The 16,314-nt window shown below is 45.4% G+C and overlaps 1 protein-coding gene across 1 annotated transcript in view; it reads left to right on the plus strand.

The window, feature by feature from the left end:
- The window catches only part of emx1 (empty spiracles homeobox 1), a 37,925-nt gene that overhangs the window by 3,368 nt on the left and 18,243 nt on the right, over positions 1-16,314 (plus strand). The window contains exon 2 of the mRNA XM_068028666.1: positions 2,738-2,922. Coding sequence (XP_067884767.1) covers positions 2,738-2,922 — 185 coding nt within the window. The remainder of the gene's footprint in view (positions 1-2,737; positions 2,923-16,314) is intronic.

Here is a 16,314-nt window from a genome sequence, read left to right on the forward strand (position 1 = left end):
GTGAGCGAGGGTGTGATAATGAGGGAGAGGGGTTTGGGAGAGAGCGGGAGTGAGAAAGAGCAAATGAGAGAGAGCGACGGAATAATGGCGAGAGTGAGAAAATGACAAGAACGAAAGCGAAAAAAGACTGTAAACAGAAGACAAGAAGGAAGGAAGACAGGGAGATAAAGCGAGAGAGAAAGTAAGGACTCATTCTGTGCGTGTTTGTGAGAGGAGAAAGCGGTTTGTTCCGTTGGCAGACCTGCAAGTGAATCTCATTTGAAATAAGCATTTCACTAAAATTCGTTCCAGTGAAGAGAGAATACAGCGTGTGAGCTGTCTCCCCGGTTATTGAAGGATGTTTCTGGTTGAAATAGTTGGAAATATGAAAGACAGGCAGAGGCGAAATGTCCGGCACCTTCAAAGCTTCTCATTCTTAGAGAGAAAAACACAGATTAAATTCTCTGTTTTGGCTCTGGGCTATTATGTATTTGAGGGACAGGGAACATCGGCAGTTAGGTTGCTGACATTGTTGTATTAGGGGCGGGTTAACAGGAATAGGAGAATTACCTCCACTGAACTTTCTTTCGAAATGGAAGTTTGAACAGGGGCTGAGCCGGTAAACTGTCCCCAGAATCGGCGCCCTCTCCCCCCACACTGAACCCAATTTGATGTGGTAATAAGACAAGGCCCTTGGGAAGTCGAGATCTTACTGCTTTACGGGATACAGTAAAGGCTCCGGTGTAGAAAGCGTTCCCATTAGTGAGCCGGTGATAGGGCTTTTAAAACGCAGCAGAACAGCCTGGCTCAGATCGTTTCACTGAGAGGTTAATATTTCATCAAATGCACACAATATTTTCTCCATTTATCATCTATCTAATCTATCTACCTAGATACAGAAATAAACAAGAACATAGGAAATAGGAGCTGGAGTAGGCCATTCAGTCCCTTCAACTTGATCCAGTATTCAATAAAATCTTGTCTGAGTCTCTACCTCAAATCCACCTTCCTGCATTATCTCCATATCCCCTCATTCTCTTAGTACCCAAAAATCTATCGCTGTCTGTCTTGAATATATTCAGGGACTGAGCATCCACAATTCAAACTAAGGTAATTGGCAAAAGAAGCGATGAGGAAGAACTTTTTCACGTAGCAGATGGTGAGAGTTTGGAGGAGGCAGGTTCAATTGAGACATTCAAGAGGGAAGTGGATTGTTATCTGAGAAAGGTCTTGACTTCCCAAGGGCCTTGTCTTATCACCGCATCAAATTGGGTTCAGTGGGGGGGGGGGGGGGGGGGGAGAGGGCGCCGATTCTGGGGGCAGTTTACCGGCTCACCCCCTGTTCAAATTTCCATTTCGAAAGTTCAGTGGAGGTAATTCTCCTATTCCTGTTAACCCGCCCCTAATACAACAGTGAGAAGGCGTAGGAGTGGCACAAGGTTAATTGCTCCTTCGGAGAGCTATCACAGACACAATCGGCTGAATGGCCTCCTTCTGTGCTGTAACCATTCTATGATTCTGTGAACTCACTGGGGTAGAGAATCCCAAAGAAATTCTGGTGAAGAAATTTCCCCCCCATCTCTTCCTTAATTCTTCCCCTTATTCTGAAACTCTCCGTGTTCGAGATTCTCCAGACAGGGGTAACAGCCTCGCAGTGTGACCCTGTCAAAACCCTTAAACATTTGATAAGTTTCAATGAGGTTCATCTCTCACTCTTGTAAACTCCAGAGAGTACAGTCCATTCTACTCCGGCTGTCTTCAAAGGATAGCTCTCTCTTTCATCCTGGGGATCTGTCTACTGAACCTATCTTACACGTCCTCGAAGGAAGTATATCCATCCTTAGATATCAAGAGCCAAACTGAGCACTCTTGGTGTGCTCTCACCAACACCCTGTATAATTGTGCTAAGAGATGTTTTACCTTAAACGCCAATCCCTTTGTATATAAGAGTTGAAGTAAAGTGAGACAGATATACAGGTGGATGCAGGCAGACAAAAATAGTGTGTAAATATTGTGCGTTTCAATTAATATTTTTAAACTGAATTACCATTTCAAAAACATGGAGATTCTCCCATTTTCCGCCAGTGGTTCTGTGGCTTAGTTACCGCCGCGAATCTCCCAGATAAACAGCAGAACTCTAAACCTGTCGGGAGAGGCTTTTTAAAAGCAACACTAACCGGTTCGATGTGAGGCTCTGAGCGGGGGCAAAAGGAGACCACGGAGTTTTTCAGCTGAGATGCGGCAAAGTTAAAGCTTAAACAGCGCTTAAAGGAAGCTGTGATAGTTTTATTTCCCCGGCCAGTTTTGCGGGATGTAAAGCGATCTCCTGAAATGTTAAAATAAACTCCAGAATAATAAAAGAAACGAATGAGCGAAGAGGAGGAGAGATAGAGGAAATGAATGAAAGGGAGAAATAGATTGGGAGGGAAAATAAAGATACAAAACGAAGAATAAAATCAAAGAGAAAGGACGAGAGAGTGAAAAGGAAGAAAAAGAGTGACAGAAAAAATATAAGAAATAAAGAAATTCAGAGATCAAAAAAAAATAAAAAAAATACAGGAATGGAAGAGAGAGTAAAAAACCAAGAATGAAACATACAAAGTGAAAGAAGCTGCAGTGAGCGGAGTTTGGGACTATTTCGGGGAGTATTTGTCTTTTTCCAAAGGGGAATGAATTCTCTGGGAGTGCCCGGCAAGCCAGAGCGTTTCAGAGCAGCCCGGACTGACATGAGCTGTCCTGCCCTTCTGTCTCCTCACAGGGACTGACACTGCCCATGAGACCATGTTATTGCACGGCCCCTTCGCCAGGAAACCCAAACGCATCCGCACCGCCTTCTCCCCGTCCCAGCTGCTCCGACTGGAGAGAGCCTTTGAGAAGAATCACTATGTGGTCGGAGCCGAGAGGAAGCAGCTAGCGAGCAGCCTGAGCCTGTCAGAAACCCAGGTACACGCCGAGAACAGCACGAATCGCACTCACACCCGAGTAAACCCTCCTCAGACCCGGGTATACTTTCCTCACACCCAGATCGACGCTTCACACACCCGAGTATACTCTCCACACACCGTGAATACTCTCCATACACCAGGAATACTCTCCTCGCACCAAGATACACCCTCCTCACACCCGGGTATACTCTTCTCACACCTGGGTATACTCTTCCCACACCCAGACAGAAGCTTCACACACCTGAGTATACTCTCCACAAGCCCAAGTAATCACTCCACACACCCAGGTATACTCTCCTCACACTCGGGTATACCCCCCCCCCCCCATACACCTGAGTTTACAATCCACACACCCAGGTATACTCTCTTCACACCCGGGTATACTCTCCTCACACCCAGATACACTCCCCATACACCTGCAATTATACTCCACACACATGGGCATACTGTGCTCACAACAGGGTATACCCTTCACACACCCAAGTATACTCTCCTCACACCTGGGAATACTCTCCATACACCTGTGTAAAGTCACCTCACACCTGGGTATACTCTCCACACACCCGGGTATACACTCCACACACCTGGGTATAGTCTCTCACACTCGAGAACACACTCCTCACACCCAAGTATATCCTCCACACACCCAGGAATACTGTCCACACTCCCAGCTATAGTCTCCTCACACCTGGGTATGCCTCTACACACCTGGGTATACTCTTCTCCTATCCAAGTATACCATCTACACACCCAAGTAAACTCTCCTCACACCTGGATAAGGTCTCTCACACCCAGGTATATCTTCTCATATCCAAGTATACCCTCCATACACCCAGGTGTAATCTCCTCACGTCTGAGTATACCCTCCATACACATGATGTATTCTCCTCACACTGGAGTATAACCTCCACACAATTGAGTATCCTCTCTTCACACCTGGGTATACCTCCACATGCCCAGGTATACTCTCCTCACATCCGGGTGTACTCTCCTTACACCCAGATATGCCTTTCATACACCCGGGTATACTCTCCACACACCGGGTACACTCTCCTCATACCCGGGTATACTCTCTTCATACCCGGGTGTACTCTCCACACACCCGGGTTTACTCTCCACACACCGGGTATACTCTTCTCATACTTGGGTACACTCTCCTCATACCCGGGTATACTCTCTTCATACCCGGTATACACTCCACACACCCAGGCATACTCTCCTCACAACTGGGTGTACTCTCCTCACACCCAGGTATAAACTCCACATATCTGGGTATACCCACCACATATGCGAGTATATTCTCCACACGCCCGGGTATACTTTCCTCACAACAGGGTATACTTTCCTCACAACAAGGTACACTCTCCACACACCTGGGTACACTCTCCTCACACCTGGGTACAGTCTCCTCACACCCAGTTATACTCTTCTCAAACCCTGGTATGCTCTCCACACACTCAGGTGTACTCTCCTCACACCCAGGTATTAACTCCACACACCTGGGTATACCCACCACATATGCGGGTATATTCTCCACACGCCCGGGTATACTTTCCTCACAACAGGATATACTTTCCTCACAACAAGGTACACTCTCCACACACCTGGGTACACTCTCCTCACACCTGGGTACAGTCTCCTCACACCCAGTTATACTCTCCTCACACTCAGGTATTAACTCCACACACCTGGGTATACCCTCCACATATGCGGGTATACTCTCCACACACGCAGGTATACTCTTCGCACACTCGGGTATACTCTCCTCACACCTGGGTATACTCTCTGCACACCCAGTATACTCTCCTCACACTTGGGTCTACTGTCCTCAATCCCAGGTATATTCTCCTCACACCCATGTATACTCACCACACACTGGGGTATACATTCCTCACACCTGGGTATACACTTCACACACCCTGGTATACACTCCATACTCCCATGCATACTCTCCACACACCCAGGTATACTCTCTGCACACCCGGTATACTCTCCTCACACCTGGGTATACTCTCCTCACACCTGGGCATATTCTCCTCACACCCTTGTATACTCACCACACACTGGGGTATACACTTCTCACACCTGGGTATACACTCCACCTGCCGGGTATACACTCCACACACCCGGGTATACTCTCCTCACACCTGGGTGTACTCTCCACACACCCGGGTATACACTCCACACTCCCATGTATACCCTCCACACACCTGTGTATACTCTCCTCACACCTGGGTATACACTCCACACACCTGGGTATACTTTCCTCATAACCGAGTATACCCCCCACACACCCAAGTATATTCTTCTCACACCCGGGTACACTCTCCTAACACCCAGACATACTCTTCACACACTTGGATATACTCTCCGCACACCATGTATATTCTCCACACACCAAGTAGACTCTCCCCACACTCAGGTATACTCTCCTCACACCCGGCTATATTCTCTTCACACCCAGGGATATTTTCCTCTTACCCGGGTATACTCTGCACACATTTGGGTATATTCTCCTCACACCCAGGTATACAGTCTACACATCCAGGTATACTCTCCATACAACGGGTATACTCTCCTCACAACCGGGTACACACTCCACACATTTGGGTACACTCTCCTCACACCTGGGTACAGTCTGCTCACACCTGGTATACTCTCCTCACTCCTGGGTATTTTCTCCTCACACCCGGGTATACTCTCTACACACCTGGTTATACTCTCCTCACACCTGGGTATACTCTCCTCACACCCAGATACACTCTCCTCACACCTGGGGTATGCCCTCCTCACACCCAGGTATACTCTCTGCACACCTGGGTATAACCTCCATACACCCGATATACTCTCCAAACTCCCGGGTATACTCTCCTCACGCCCAGGTATACTCCCCTCGCACCTTGGGTATACTCTCCTTACACCCGGGTATACATTCCTCACACCCAGGTATACCCAGGTGTAAGGAGTGTATACCCAGGGTGTGAGGGGAGTATACGTGGGCGTGAGGAGAGTATGGAGTGTATGGAGGATATACCCGGGTGTGTGGAGTGTAAACTCAGGTGTGATGAGTGTATATTCGGGTGTGTGGAGAGTATAAGTGGGAATACTGTCCTCACACCTGGGAATACTGTCCTCACACCCAACTATAGTCTCCTCACACCCGAGTATACCTCGATAGACCTGGGTATACTCTTCTCATAGCTGGGTAAGGTCTCTCACACCTAGGCATACTCTCCTCGCCTCCGAGTATACCCTCCATACACCAGGGTATTCTCTTCCCACGCCTGTGCATACTCTCCTCACACCCGGGTATACGCTCCACACACCCAGGTATACACTCCACACACCCAAGTATACTCTCCTCACACCCGGGAATACTCTCCACACACCCATGTATACTCTCCACACACCTGTATATACTCTATTCACTAAAATAAAAGCAAAATACTGTGGATGCTGGAAATCTGAAACAAAAACAAGAAATGCTGGAGTCACTCAGCAGGTCTGGCAGCATCTGTGGAAAGAAAAGCAGAGTTAACGTTTCGGGTCAGTGACCCTTCTTCGGAACTGACAAATATTAGAAAAGTCACAGATTATAAACAAGTGAGGTGGGGGTTGGGCAAGAGATAACAAAGGAGAAGGTGCAGATTGGACCAGGCCACATAGCTGACCAAAACGTCACGGAGCAAAGGCAAACAATATGTTAATGGTGTGTTGAAAGACAAAGCATTAGTACAGATTAGGTGTGAATACACTGAATATTGAACAGCAGCAAGTGCAAACCTGAAGAAAAACAACCTGAAAAAAACAGTGGGTGAACAAACTAAGATGAAATGAAATAAATGCAAAAAAAGATTGTAAAAAATGTAAAAAGGAATCTAAAAAAAAAAGGAAGAAAAAATAACTAAAAATGAAAGTAAAATGGGGGGCTGTCATGCTCTGAAATTATTGAACTCAATGTTCAGTCCGGCAGGCTGTAGTGTGCCTAATCGGTAGATGAGATGCTGTTCCTCGAGCTTGCGTTGATGTTCACTGGAACACTGCAGCAATCCCAGGACAGATATGTGAGCATGAGAGCAGGGGGGAGTGTTGAAATGGCAAGCAACCGGAAGCTCAGGGTCCTGCTTGCGGATTCACACCTGGGTACACAATCCTAACCCCAGATACACTCTCCTCACGCCCTGGTGCACTCTCCACACACCTAGGTACAAACTCCACAACCCAGTCTGTACTCCCACAGCCGGGTACAGACTCCACACACCCGGGTACAGTCTGCTCACACCTGGGTACATCTTCACACACCCGGGTACACTCTTCACACACCTGAGCACCCTATCCACATACCCGGGTACAGACTCTACACACTGTGACATAGATTCCACACACCTGGGAACAGATTCCACACACAGACTGTAAATTCCATTTACCACTTGTCTTCCCATTCTGCAAGCCCATCTATGTCCTGTTGCTGTTGATTAGAATCATCCTCTGTGTCTGTCACACCTCCAAATTTGATGTCATCAGCAAAATTTTGAAATTTTTCACTGTATTCCAAGATCCTGTAATAAAGGTATTAATATGGGAAATGATAAACAGACTGTGACAGGAAGGGACAGAGCATACAAATCTAAGAGTAAATCAACAGATAAGGCTAGAGGTTACAAAAATAATAAAAGGATAAAACTAAAGGCTGTGTATCTGAATGCACGTAGCATTCGAAACAAAACAGATGAACTGAGAGTGCAAATAGAAATAAATAAGTACGATCTGATAGCCATTACAGAGACATGGCTGCAGGATGACATAGATTGGGAACTGAATATTGAAGGGTACATGACATTTAGGAAGGACAGGAAGTTAAGAAAAGGTGGAGGGGTAGCTCTGTTAATTAATGATGGTATTTGCGCAATAGAGGGGATGACCTAAGTTCAGGAGACCAGGATGCAGAATCAGTTTGGGTAGAGATGAGAAATCATAAAGTGGGAGTGGTGCACAGGCCACCTAACATTAACCACACTGTAGGACGGGGTATAAAGGAAGAAATAATGGCAGCTTGTCAGAAAGGTACAGCGATAATTATGGGGGATTTTATTCTACATATAGACTGGAAAAATCACATGGGCAGAGGTAGCCTAGATGAGGAGTACATGGAATGTTTTGGGATAATTTCTTGGAACAATATGTTCTGGAGCCAAACAGAGAGCCGGCTATACTAGATCTGGTCTTGTGCAATGAGATAGGATTAATTACTGACCTCATAGTTAAGGTGCCCCTTAGTAGCAGCGATCATAATATGATTGAATGTTACATTCAGTTTGAGGGAGAGAAGAGTGGTTCCAAGACTAGTATTTTAAACTTAAATAAGAGCAATTATGAGGGCATGAAAGCAGAGCTAGCTAAAGTAAACTGGCAAATCAGGTTAAGGGATAGGTCAGTAGGGATGCAGTGGCAGACATTTAAGGGGATATTTCAAAGTACACAGAATAGATACATTTCAACGAGAAAGAAAAATTCCAAGAGTGGGACCCGCCATCTGTGGTTAAGTGAAACAGTTAAAGGTAGTATCAAACTTAAAGAAAAAGCCTGTAATTGCACAAAGATGAGAGGCAGGTCAGAAGATTGGACAGTATATAAAAAAACAGCAAAGAATGACTAAAAGATTGATAAGGAAGGTAAAATTAGAGTATCAAAGAAAGCTAGCTATAAATATAAAGACAGATAGTAAGAGTTTTTATAGATATTTAAAAAAGAAAAGAGTTAACAAAGTGAGCGTTGGTCCTTTAGAAAGTGAGTCTGGGGAATTAATAATGGATAATAAGGAGATAGCAGATGAATAAAGCAGATACTTTGCATCGGTCTTCACTATTGAGGATACAAATAACATCCCAGTATTAGCTGTAAGTCAGAAAATGGAAGGGAGGGAGGAACTCAAGAATATTACAATCACCGGGGAAGTGTTTTTTAAAAATTCATTCATGGGATGTGGGTGTCGCTGGCCAGGCCAGCATTTATTGCCCATCCCTAATTGCCCTCGAGAAGGTGGTGGTGAGCTGCCTTCTTGAACCGCTGCAGTCCATGTGGGGTAGGTACACCCACAATGCTGTTAGGAAGGGAGTTCCAGGATTTTGACCCAGTGACAGTGAAGGAACGGCTATAGAGTTCCAAGTCAAGATGGTGTGTGACTTGGAGGGGAACTTGCATGTGGTGGTGTTCCCATGTATTTGCTGCCCTTGTTCTTCTAGTTGGTAGAGGTCGCGGGTTTGGAAGGTGCTGTCTAAGGAGCCTTGGTGAGTTGCTGCAGTGCATCTTGTAGATGGTACACACTGCTGCCACTGTGCGTCGGTGGTGGAGGGAGTGAATGTTTGTAGATGGGGTGCCAATCAAGCGGCTGCTTTGTCCTGGATGATGTCGAGCTTCTTGAGTGTTGTTGGAGCTGCATTCATCCAGGCAAGTGGAGAGTATTCCATCACACTCCTGACTTGTGCCTTGTAGATGGTGGACAGGCTTTGGGGACTCAGGAGTTGAGTTACTCGCCTCAGGACTCCTAGCCTCTGACCTGCTCTTGTAGCCACGGTATTTATTTGGCTACTCCAGTTCAGTTTCTGGTCAATGGTAGCCCCTAGGATGTTGATAGTGGGGGATTCAGCGATGGTAATGCCGTTGAATGTCAAGGGGAGATGGTTAGATTCTCTTTTGTCGGAGATGATCATTGCCTGGCACTTGTGTGGCGCGAATGTTACTTGCCACTTATTAGCCCAAGCCTGGATATTGTCCAGGTATTGCTGTATTTCTACACAGACTGCTTCAGTATCTGAGGATTCATGAATGGTGCTGAACATTGTGCAATCATCAGCGACATCCCCACTTCAGACCTTATGATTGAAGGAAGGTCATTGATGAAGCAGCTGAAGATGGTTGGGCCTAGGACACTACCCTGAGGAACTCCTGCAGTGATGTTTGATTGATAAGGAGCTGAGATGATTGACCTCCAACAACCACAACCATCTTCCTTTGTGTTAGGTATGACCTCAGCCAGCGGAGAGTTTTCCCCCGATTCCCATTGACCTCAGTTTTGCTAGGGCTCCTTGATGCCATACTCGGTATGAACAAATTGTTGGAGCTGCGGGCCGACCATCAACCACACATTTATACTAATCCTACACTAATCCCATATTCCTGCCACGTCACCTATATTCCCCTACCGATACTAGGGGCAATTCGTAATGGCCAATTTACCTATCAACCTGCAAGTCTTTGGCTGTGGGAGGAAACCGGAGCACCCGGAGAAAACCCACGGAGTCACAGGGAGAACTTGCAAACTCTGCACAGGCAGTACCCAGAATCGAACCCGGGTTCCTGGAGCTGTGAGTCTGTGGAGCTCACCACTGAGGGAGTTACATGTGCTGTGGATAAAGGGGAACCGGTGAATGTATTGTACTTAGATTTCCAGAAGGCATTTGATAAGTGCCACATCAAAGGTTATTGCAGAAATAAAAGCTCTTGGTGTAGGGGTAACATATTGGCATGGATAGAAGATTGGCTAGCTAACAGGAAACAGAGAGCAGGCATAAATGTGTCACTTTCTGGTTGGCAAGATGTAATGAGTGGTGTGCCTTAGGGATCTGTGCTGGGGCCTCAACTTTTTACAATTTATATAAATGACTTAGATGAAGGGACTGAATGTATGGTTGCTAAATGTGCTGATGACACAAAGATAGGTAGGAAAGTAAGTTGTGAAGAGGTCACGAGGAGGCTACAAAGGGATAGAGATAGATTAAGTGGATGGGAAAAGACCTGGAAAATGGAGTATAATGTGGGAAAGTGTGAAATTGTCCACTTTGGCAGGAAGAATGAAAAAGAAGCATATTATCTAAATGGTGAGAGATTGCAGAGCTCTGAGATGCAGAGGGATCGGGGTGTCCGAGTGCATGAATCACAAAAGGTTAGTATGCAGGTACAGCACGTAATTAGAAAAGCTAATAGAATGTTATTGTTTATTACGGGAATTGAATACAAAAGTAGGGAGGTTATGCTTTAGCTATAAAGGGCATTGGTGAGACCACATCTGGAGTACTGTGTACAGTTCTGGTCTCCTTATTTAATCAAGGATGTAAATGCATTGGAGGCAGTACAGAGAAGGTTTACTGGACTAATACCTGGAATGGGCGGGCTGTCTTACAAGGAAAGATTACACAGGCTAGGCTGGAGTTTACAAGAGTAAGAGGTGACTTGATTGTAACATATAAGATCGTGTGGGGTCTTGACAGGGTGGATGTGGAAAGGATGTTTCCCCTTTTGGGAGAATCTAGAACTAGGGTTCACTGTTTAAAAATAGGGGGTGGCCCATTTAAGACAGAGATGAAGAGAAATCTTTTCTCTCAGAGGGTCGTGAGTCTCTGGAATTTTCTTCCTCAAAGCAGAGTCTTTGAATATTTTGAAGGCAGAGGTAGATAGATACTTGATAAGCAAGAGGGTGAAAGGTTATCGGAGGTGGTGGAAATGTGGAGTAATCAGTTCAGCCATGAACTTACTGACTGGCGGAGCAGCCACGAAGGGCCGAGTGGCCTACTCCTGCTCCTAATTCGTATGTTCGTATGTATGTTCGTAGCCAAGTCATTTATATATAGCAGTGATCCCAGCACTGACCCTTGGGGAACACCACTGTCTACAATTCTCCAGTCTGATAAGCAACCATTTACTTCGACTTGCTGTTTTCTGTCTTTCAGCCAATTTCTTATCCAATTGGACACTGACCCTTCTATTCCATGAGCTTCTATTTTGTTAACTAGCCTTTTATGTGGTTTCTTGTCAAGAGCTTTCTTAAAATCCATTTTGACAGCAACCATTCATCAACCTTCTCTACTTTATCAAAAAATTCAATTAGATTAGTCAAGCATGATCTGCCTTTTACAAATCTGTGGTAGTTCTTCTTAATTAACTCAAACCTCTCCAAATGCCTGTCGATTTTTTTTTCACTGATTATGGTTTCTAAAATCTTACTCACCACTGATGTTAAACTGACCATCCTGTAATTACAAGGACTGTCCATACACCCTCTATGAATAAGGGTGTCACATTTGCCACTCTCCAATCCTCTGGTACATCCCCCGTATCCAGGGAAAACTGGAAGATTCTGCTTTTTCCATCCCCACTTCTTTTAGCAACCTGGGATGCAAGCCATCCAGACCAGGTGAATTATCAACTCTAAACATATCCAGCCTTTTTTGTACCTCCTGCCTGTCAATTTTCACTCCATCCATTACCTTTACTGCCTCCACTTCTACCTATATTTTGTCAGCATCCTCTTTCATAGTAAATACTGAAACCAAGTATTCTAGTCTTGTCTTGTCATAGAGTCATAGAGTCGTACAGCACAGAAACAGGCCCTTTGGCCCATCGTGTCTGTGCTGGCCATCGAGCACCTAACTATTCTAGTCCCATTTTCCAGCACTTGGACAATAGCCTTGTATGCTATCGCATTTCAAGTGCTCATCTAAATACTTCTTAAATGTTGTGAGGGCTCCTGCCTCTACCACATCTTCAGTCAGTGTGTTCCAGATTCCAACCACCCTCTGGGTGAAAAAATATTTCCTCAAATCCCCTCTAAACCTCCTGCCCCTTACCTTAAATCTATGCCCCTGTTCATTGATCCCTTCACTAAGGGAAAAAATTTCTTCCTATCTATTCTATCAATGTCCATCATAATTTTGCATACCTCAATCGGGTCTCCCCTCAGCCTTCTCTGCTGCAAGGAAAACAACCCCAGCCTATCCAGTCTGTCTTCATAGCTGAAATGCTCCAGCCCAGGCAATATCCTGGTGAATCTCCTCTGCACCCTCTCCAGTGCAATCACATCCTTCCTGTAGTGTGGTGCCCAGAACAGTACACTACTCCAGCTGTGGCCTAACTAGCATTTTATATAGCTCAATCATAACCTCCTAATAAAGGCAAGTATTCCATATGCCTTCCTAACCACCTTATCTACCTGTGCTGCTGCCTTCAGTGATCTATGGGCAAGTACACCAAGGTCCTTCTGACACTCTGTACATCCTCGGGTCCTACCATTCATTGTATATTCCCTTGCCTTGTTAGTCCTCCAAAATGAATCACCTCACACTTCTCAGGGTTAAATTACATTTGCCACTGCTCCGCCCATCTTACCAGCCCATCTATATCATCTTGTAATCTAAGGCTTTCCTCCTCACTATTTACGACACCACCAATTTTCGTGTCATCTGCGAACTTACTTATCATACCCCCTATATTCATGATTAAATCATTAATGTACACTACAAACAGCAAGGGTCCCAGCACTGATCCCTGTGGTACACCACTGGTCACAGGCTTCCACTCGCAAAAACAACCCTTGACCATTACCCTCTGTTTCCTGCCACCAAGCCAATTTTGGATCCAATTTACCATATTGCCCTGGATCCCATGGGCTCTTACCTTCTTAACCAATCTCCCATACTGGACTTTATCAAAAGCCTTACTGAAGTCCATGTAGACTACATCAACTGCTTTACCCTCATCTACACATCTAGTCACCTCCTTGAAAAATTCAATCAAGTTAGTTCGACATGATCTTCCCCTGACAAATCCATGCTGATTATCCCTGATTATTCCCTGCCTTTCCAAGTGGAGATTAATCCCGTCCCTCAGAATGTTTTCCAAAAGTTTCCCAACCACTGATGTTAGACTCACTGGCCTGTAATTACCTGGTTTATCCTTGCTACCCTTCTTGAATGATGGTACCACATTTGCTGTCCTCCAGTCCTCTGGTACCTCTCCCTTGGCCAGAGAGGGTCTGAAAATTTGTCAGTGCCCCTTGCCTCACACAACAGCCTGGGATACAGCTCATCTGCGCCTGGGGATTTATCCACTTTTAAGCCTACTAAAGCATCTAATACTTCCTCCCTTTCAATGCTGATATGTTCAAGTATATCACAATCCCCCTCCCTGATCCCTACACTTACATCATCGTTCTCCAGTGAAAACAGATGAAAAGTAATCTTTTAAAACCTTACCAATGTTCTCTGGCTCCACACACAGATTGCCACTTTTGTCCCTAAAGGGCCCTACTCTTTCCCTGGTTAACCTCTTGCCCTTAATATACTTATAAAACACCTTAGGATTTTCCTTTATATTGACCGGCAATGTTTTTCATGTCCCCTCTTCACTCTCCTAACTACTTTTTTAAGTACCCCCCTACACTTTCTATACTCCTCTAATGCCTCCGCTGTTTTCACCACTCCGAATGTGCCATAAGCCTCCTTTTTTTTTCTGATCCAATCCTCTATATCCCTTGACAGTCATGGTTCCCAGGATTTGTTGGTACTACCCTTCACCTTAACGGGTACATGTTGGCTCTGAACTCTCACTATTTCCTCTTTGAATGCCTCCCACTGGCCTGATGTAGACTTTCCTACAAGTAGCTGCTCCCAGTCCACTTTGGCCAGATCCTGTTTTATCAAATTGAAATCGCCCTTCCCCCAATTCAGTACCTTTATTTCCGGTCCATCTTTGTCCTTTTCCATTACTACTTTAAATCTTACAGAGTAATTGTCACTCTCCCCGAAATGCTCCCCCACTGGCACTTCTACCACTTGTCCAGCTTCATTCCCTAGGATTAGGTCCAGTACTACCCCTTCTCTTGTAGGACTTTCTATGTACTGGCTCAAAAAGCTCTCCTGGATGCATTTTAAGAATTCCTCCCCCTTTGAGCCTTTTGCACTAAGACTATCCCAGTTGATATTGGGTAAGTTGAAATCCCTTACTATTATTACCCTATTATTTTTACACCTCTCTGAGATTTGCATACATATCTGCTCCTCTATCTCTCCCTGACTGTTTGGAGGCCTGTAGTACACGCCCAGCCAAGTGACTGCTCACCCTTTTGTTCTTAAATGCTACCCATATGGCCTCATTTGAGGGACATTCTACTTCGGCGCACAGTGGCGCAGTGGTTAGCACCACAGCCTTACAACTCCAGCAACCCAGGTTCCGTTCTGGGTACTGCCATTACAGAGTTTGCAAGTTCTCCCTGTGACTGTGTGGGTTTCTGCTGGGTGCTCTGGTTTCCTCCCACAGCCAAAGACTTGCAGGTTGAAAGGTAAATTGGCCATTATAAATTGTAGTGCAGGTAGGTGGTAGGAGAATGGTGGGGATGTGATAGGGAATATGAGGTTAATGTATGATAGTATAAATGGGTGGTTGTTGGTTGGCACAGACTTGGTGGGCTGAAGGGCCTCTTTCAGTGCTGTATTTCTAAATAAAAATTTAAAAAAATCATCCCTCCTTACTGCAGTAATTGACTCCTTGATCAACAGTGCAATGCCACCTCCTCTTTTATCCCCTCCCCTATCATGCCTGAAGATTCTATACCCTGGAATATTGAGTTGCCATTCCTGCCCCTCCCTCAGCCATGTCTCTGTGATAGCAATAATATCATAATCCCATGTGCTAATCATCGCCCTCAATTCATCTGCCTTATTAGTAAGACTTCTTAGTATATGCAATCCAGCCTTGCATTTTTTACTTGTGCCTTAACAGGTCTATATTTGCTCTGTCTTCCTGACTGACTCAGTTTCTCTTCTATATTTGACTGTGCCTCACCCCCTACTGTAACTCCACTCTGTATCCCATCCCCCTGCCAAATTAGTTAAACCCCCCCCTCACCCCCCCACCACAACAGCACTAGCAAACCTCCCAGAAAGGATGTTGGTCCCGTTCCAGTTCAGGTGCAACCTGTCCAACTTGTACAGGTTCCACCTTTGCCAGAAACAGACCCAGTGATCCAGGAAACTAAAGTCCTCCCTCCTGCACCATTTCCTCAGCCACGCATTCATCTGCTCTATCCTCCCTATACTCACTAGCACGTGGCACTGGGAGTAATCCAGAGATTACAACCTTTGAGGTCCTGCTTTTTAATCTTCTACCTAGCTCCCTAAATTCTTGTTGCAGGACCTCATCCCTCTTTCTACCTATGTCGTTGGTACCAATGTGAAACACGACCTCTGACTGTTCACCCTCCCCCTTCAGAATGTCCTGCAGCCGCTCCGTGACATCCTTGACCCGAGCACCAGGGAGGCAACATACCATCCTGGAGTCTCATTTGCGGCCACAAAAACGCCTATCTCTGTGTCTCTAAGCATATACTACCCTCTTTGTCTCTAATTGGCCCCGCTCCACCTCTTACTATCTGCTTACTGTTTACATGCCAGTAGAAGATTTTTGGGTTCCCTTTTATGTTGACTGCCATTCTCTTCTCATATTCTCTTTTTGCCAGTCTTATTTTGCTCTTCACTTCCTCTCTCGACTTATTGTATTTGGCCTGGTTTTCGCTTGAAAAATTCACCTGGCATGCATCATACGCCCTCTTTTTTTGTTT

Source organism: Heterodontus francisci, chromosome 1 (genome assembly GCF_036365525.1).
Source record: "Heterodontus francisci isolate sHetFra1 chromosome 1, sHetFra1.hap1, whole genome shotgun sequence".
Lineage (NCBI taxonomy): Eukaryota > Metazoa > Chordata > Chondrichthyes > Heterodontiformes > Heterodontidae > Heterodontus > Heterodontus francisci.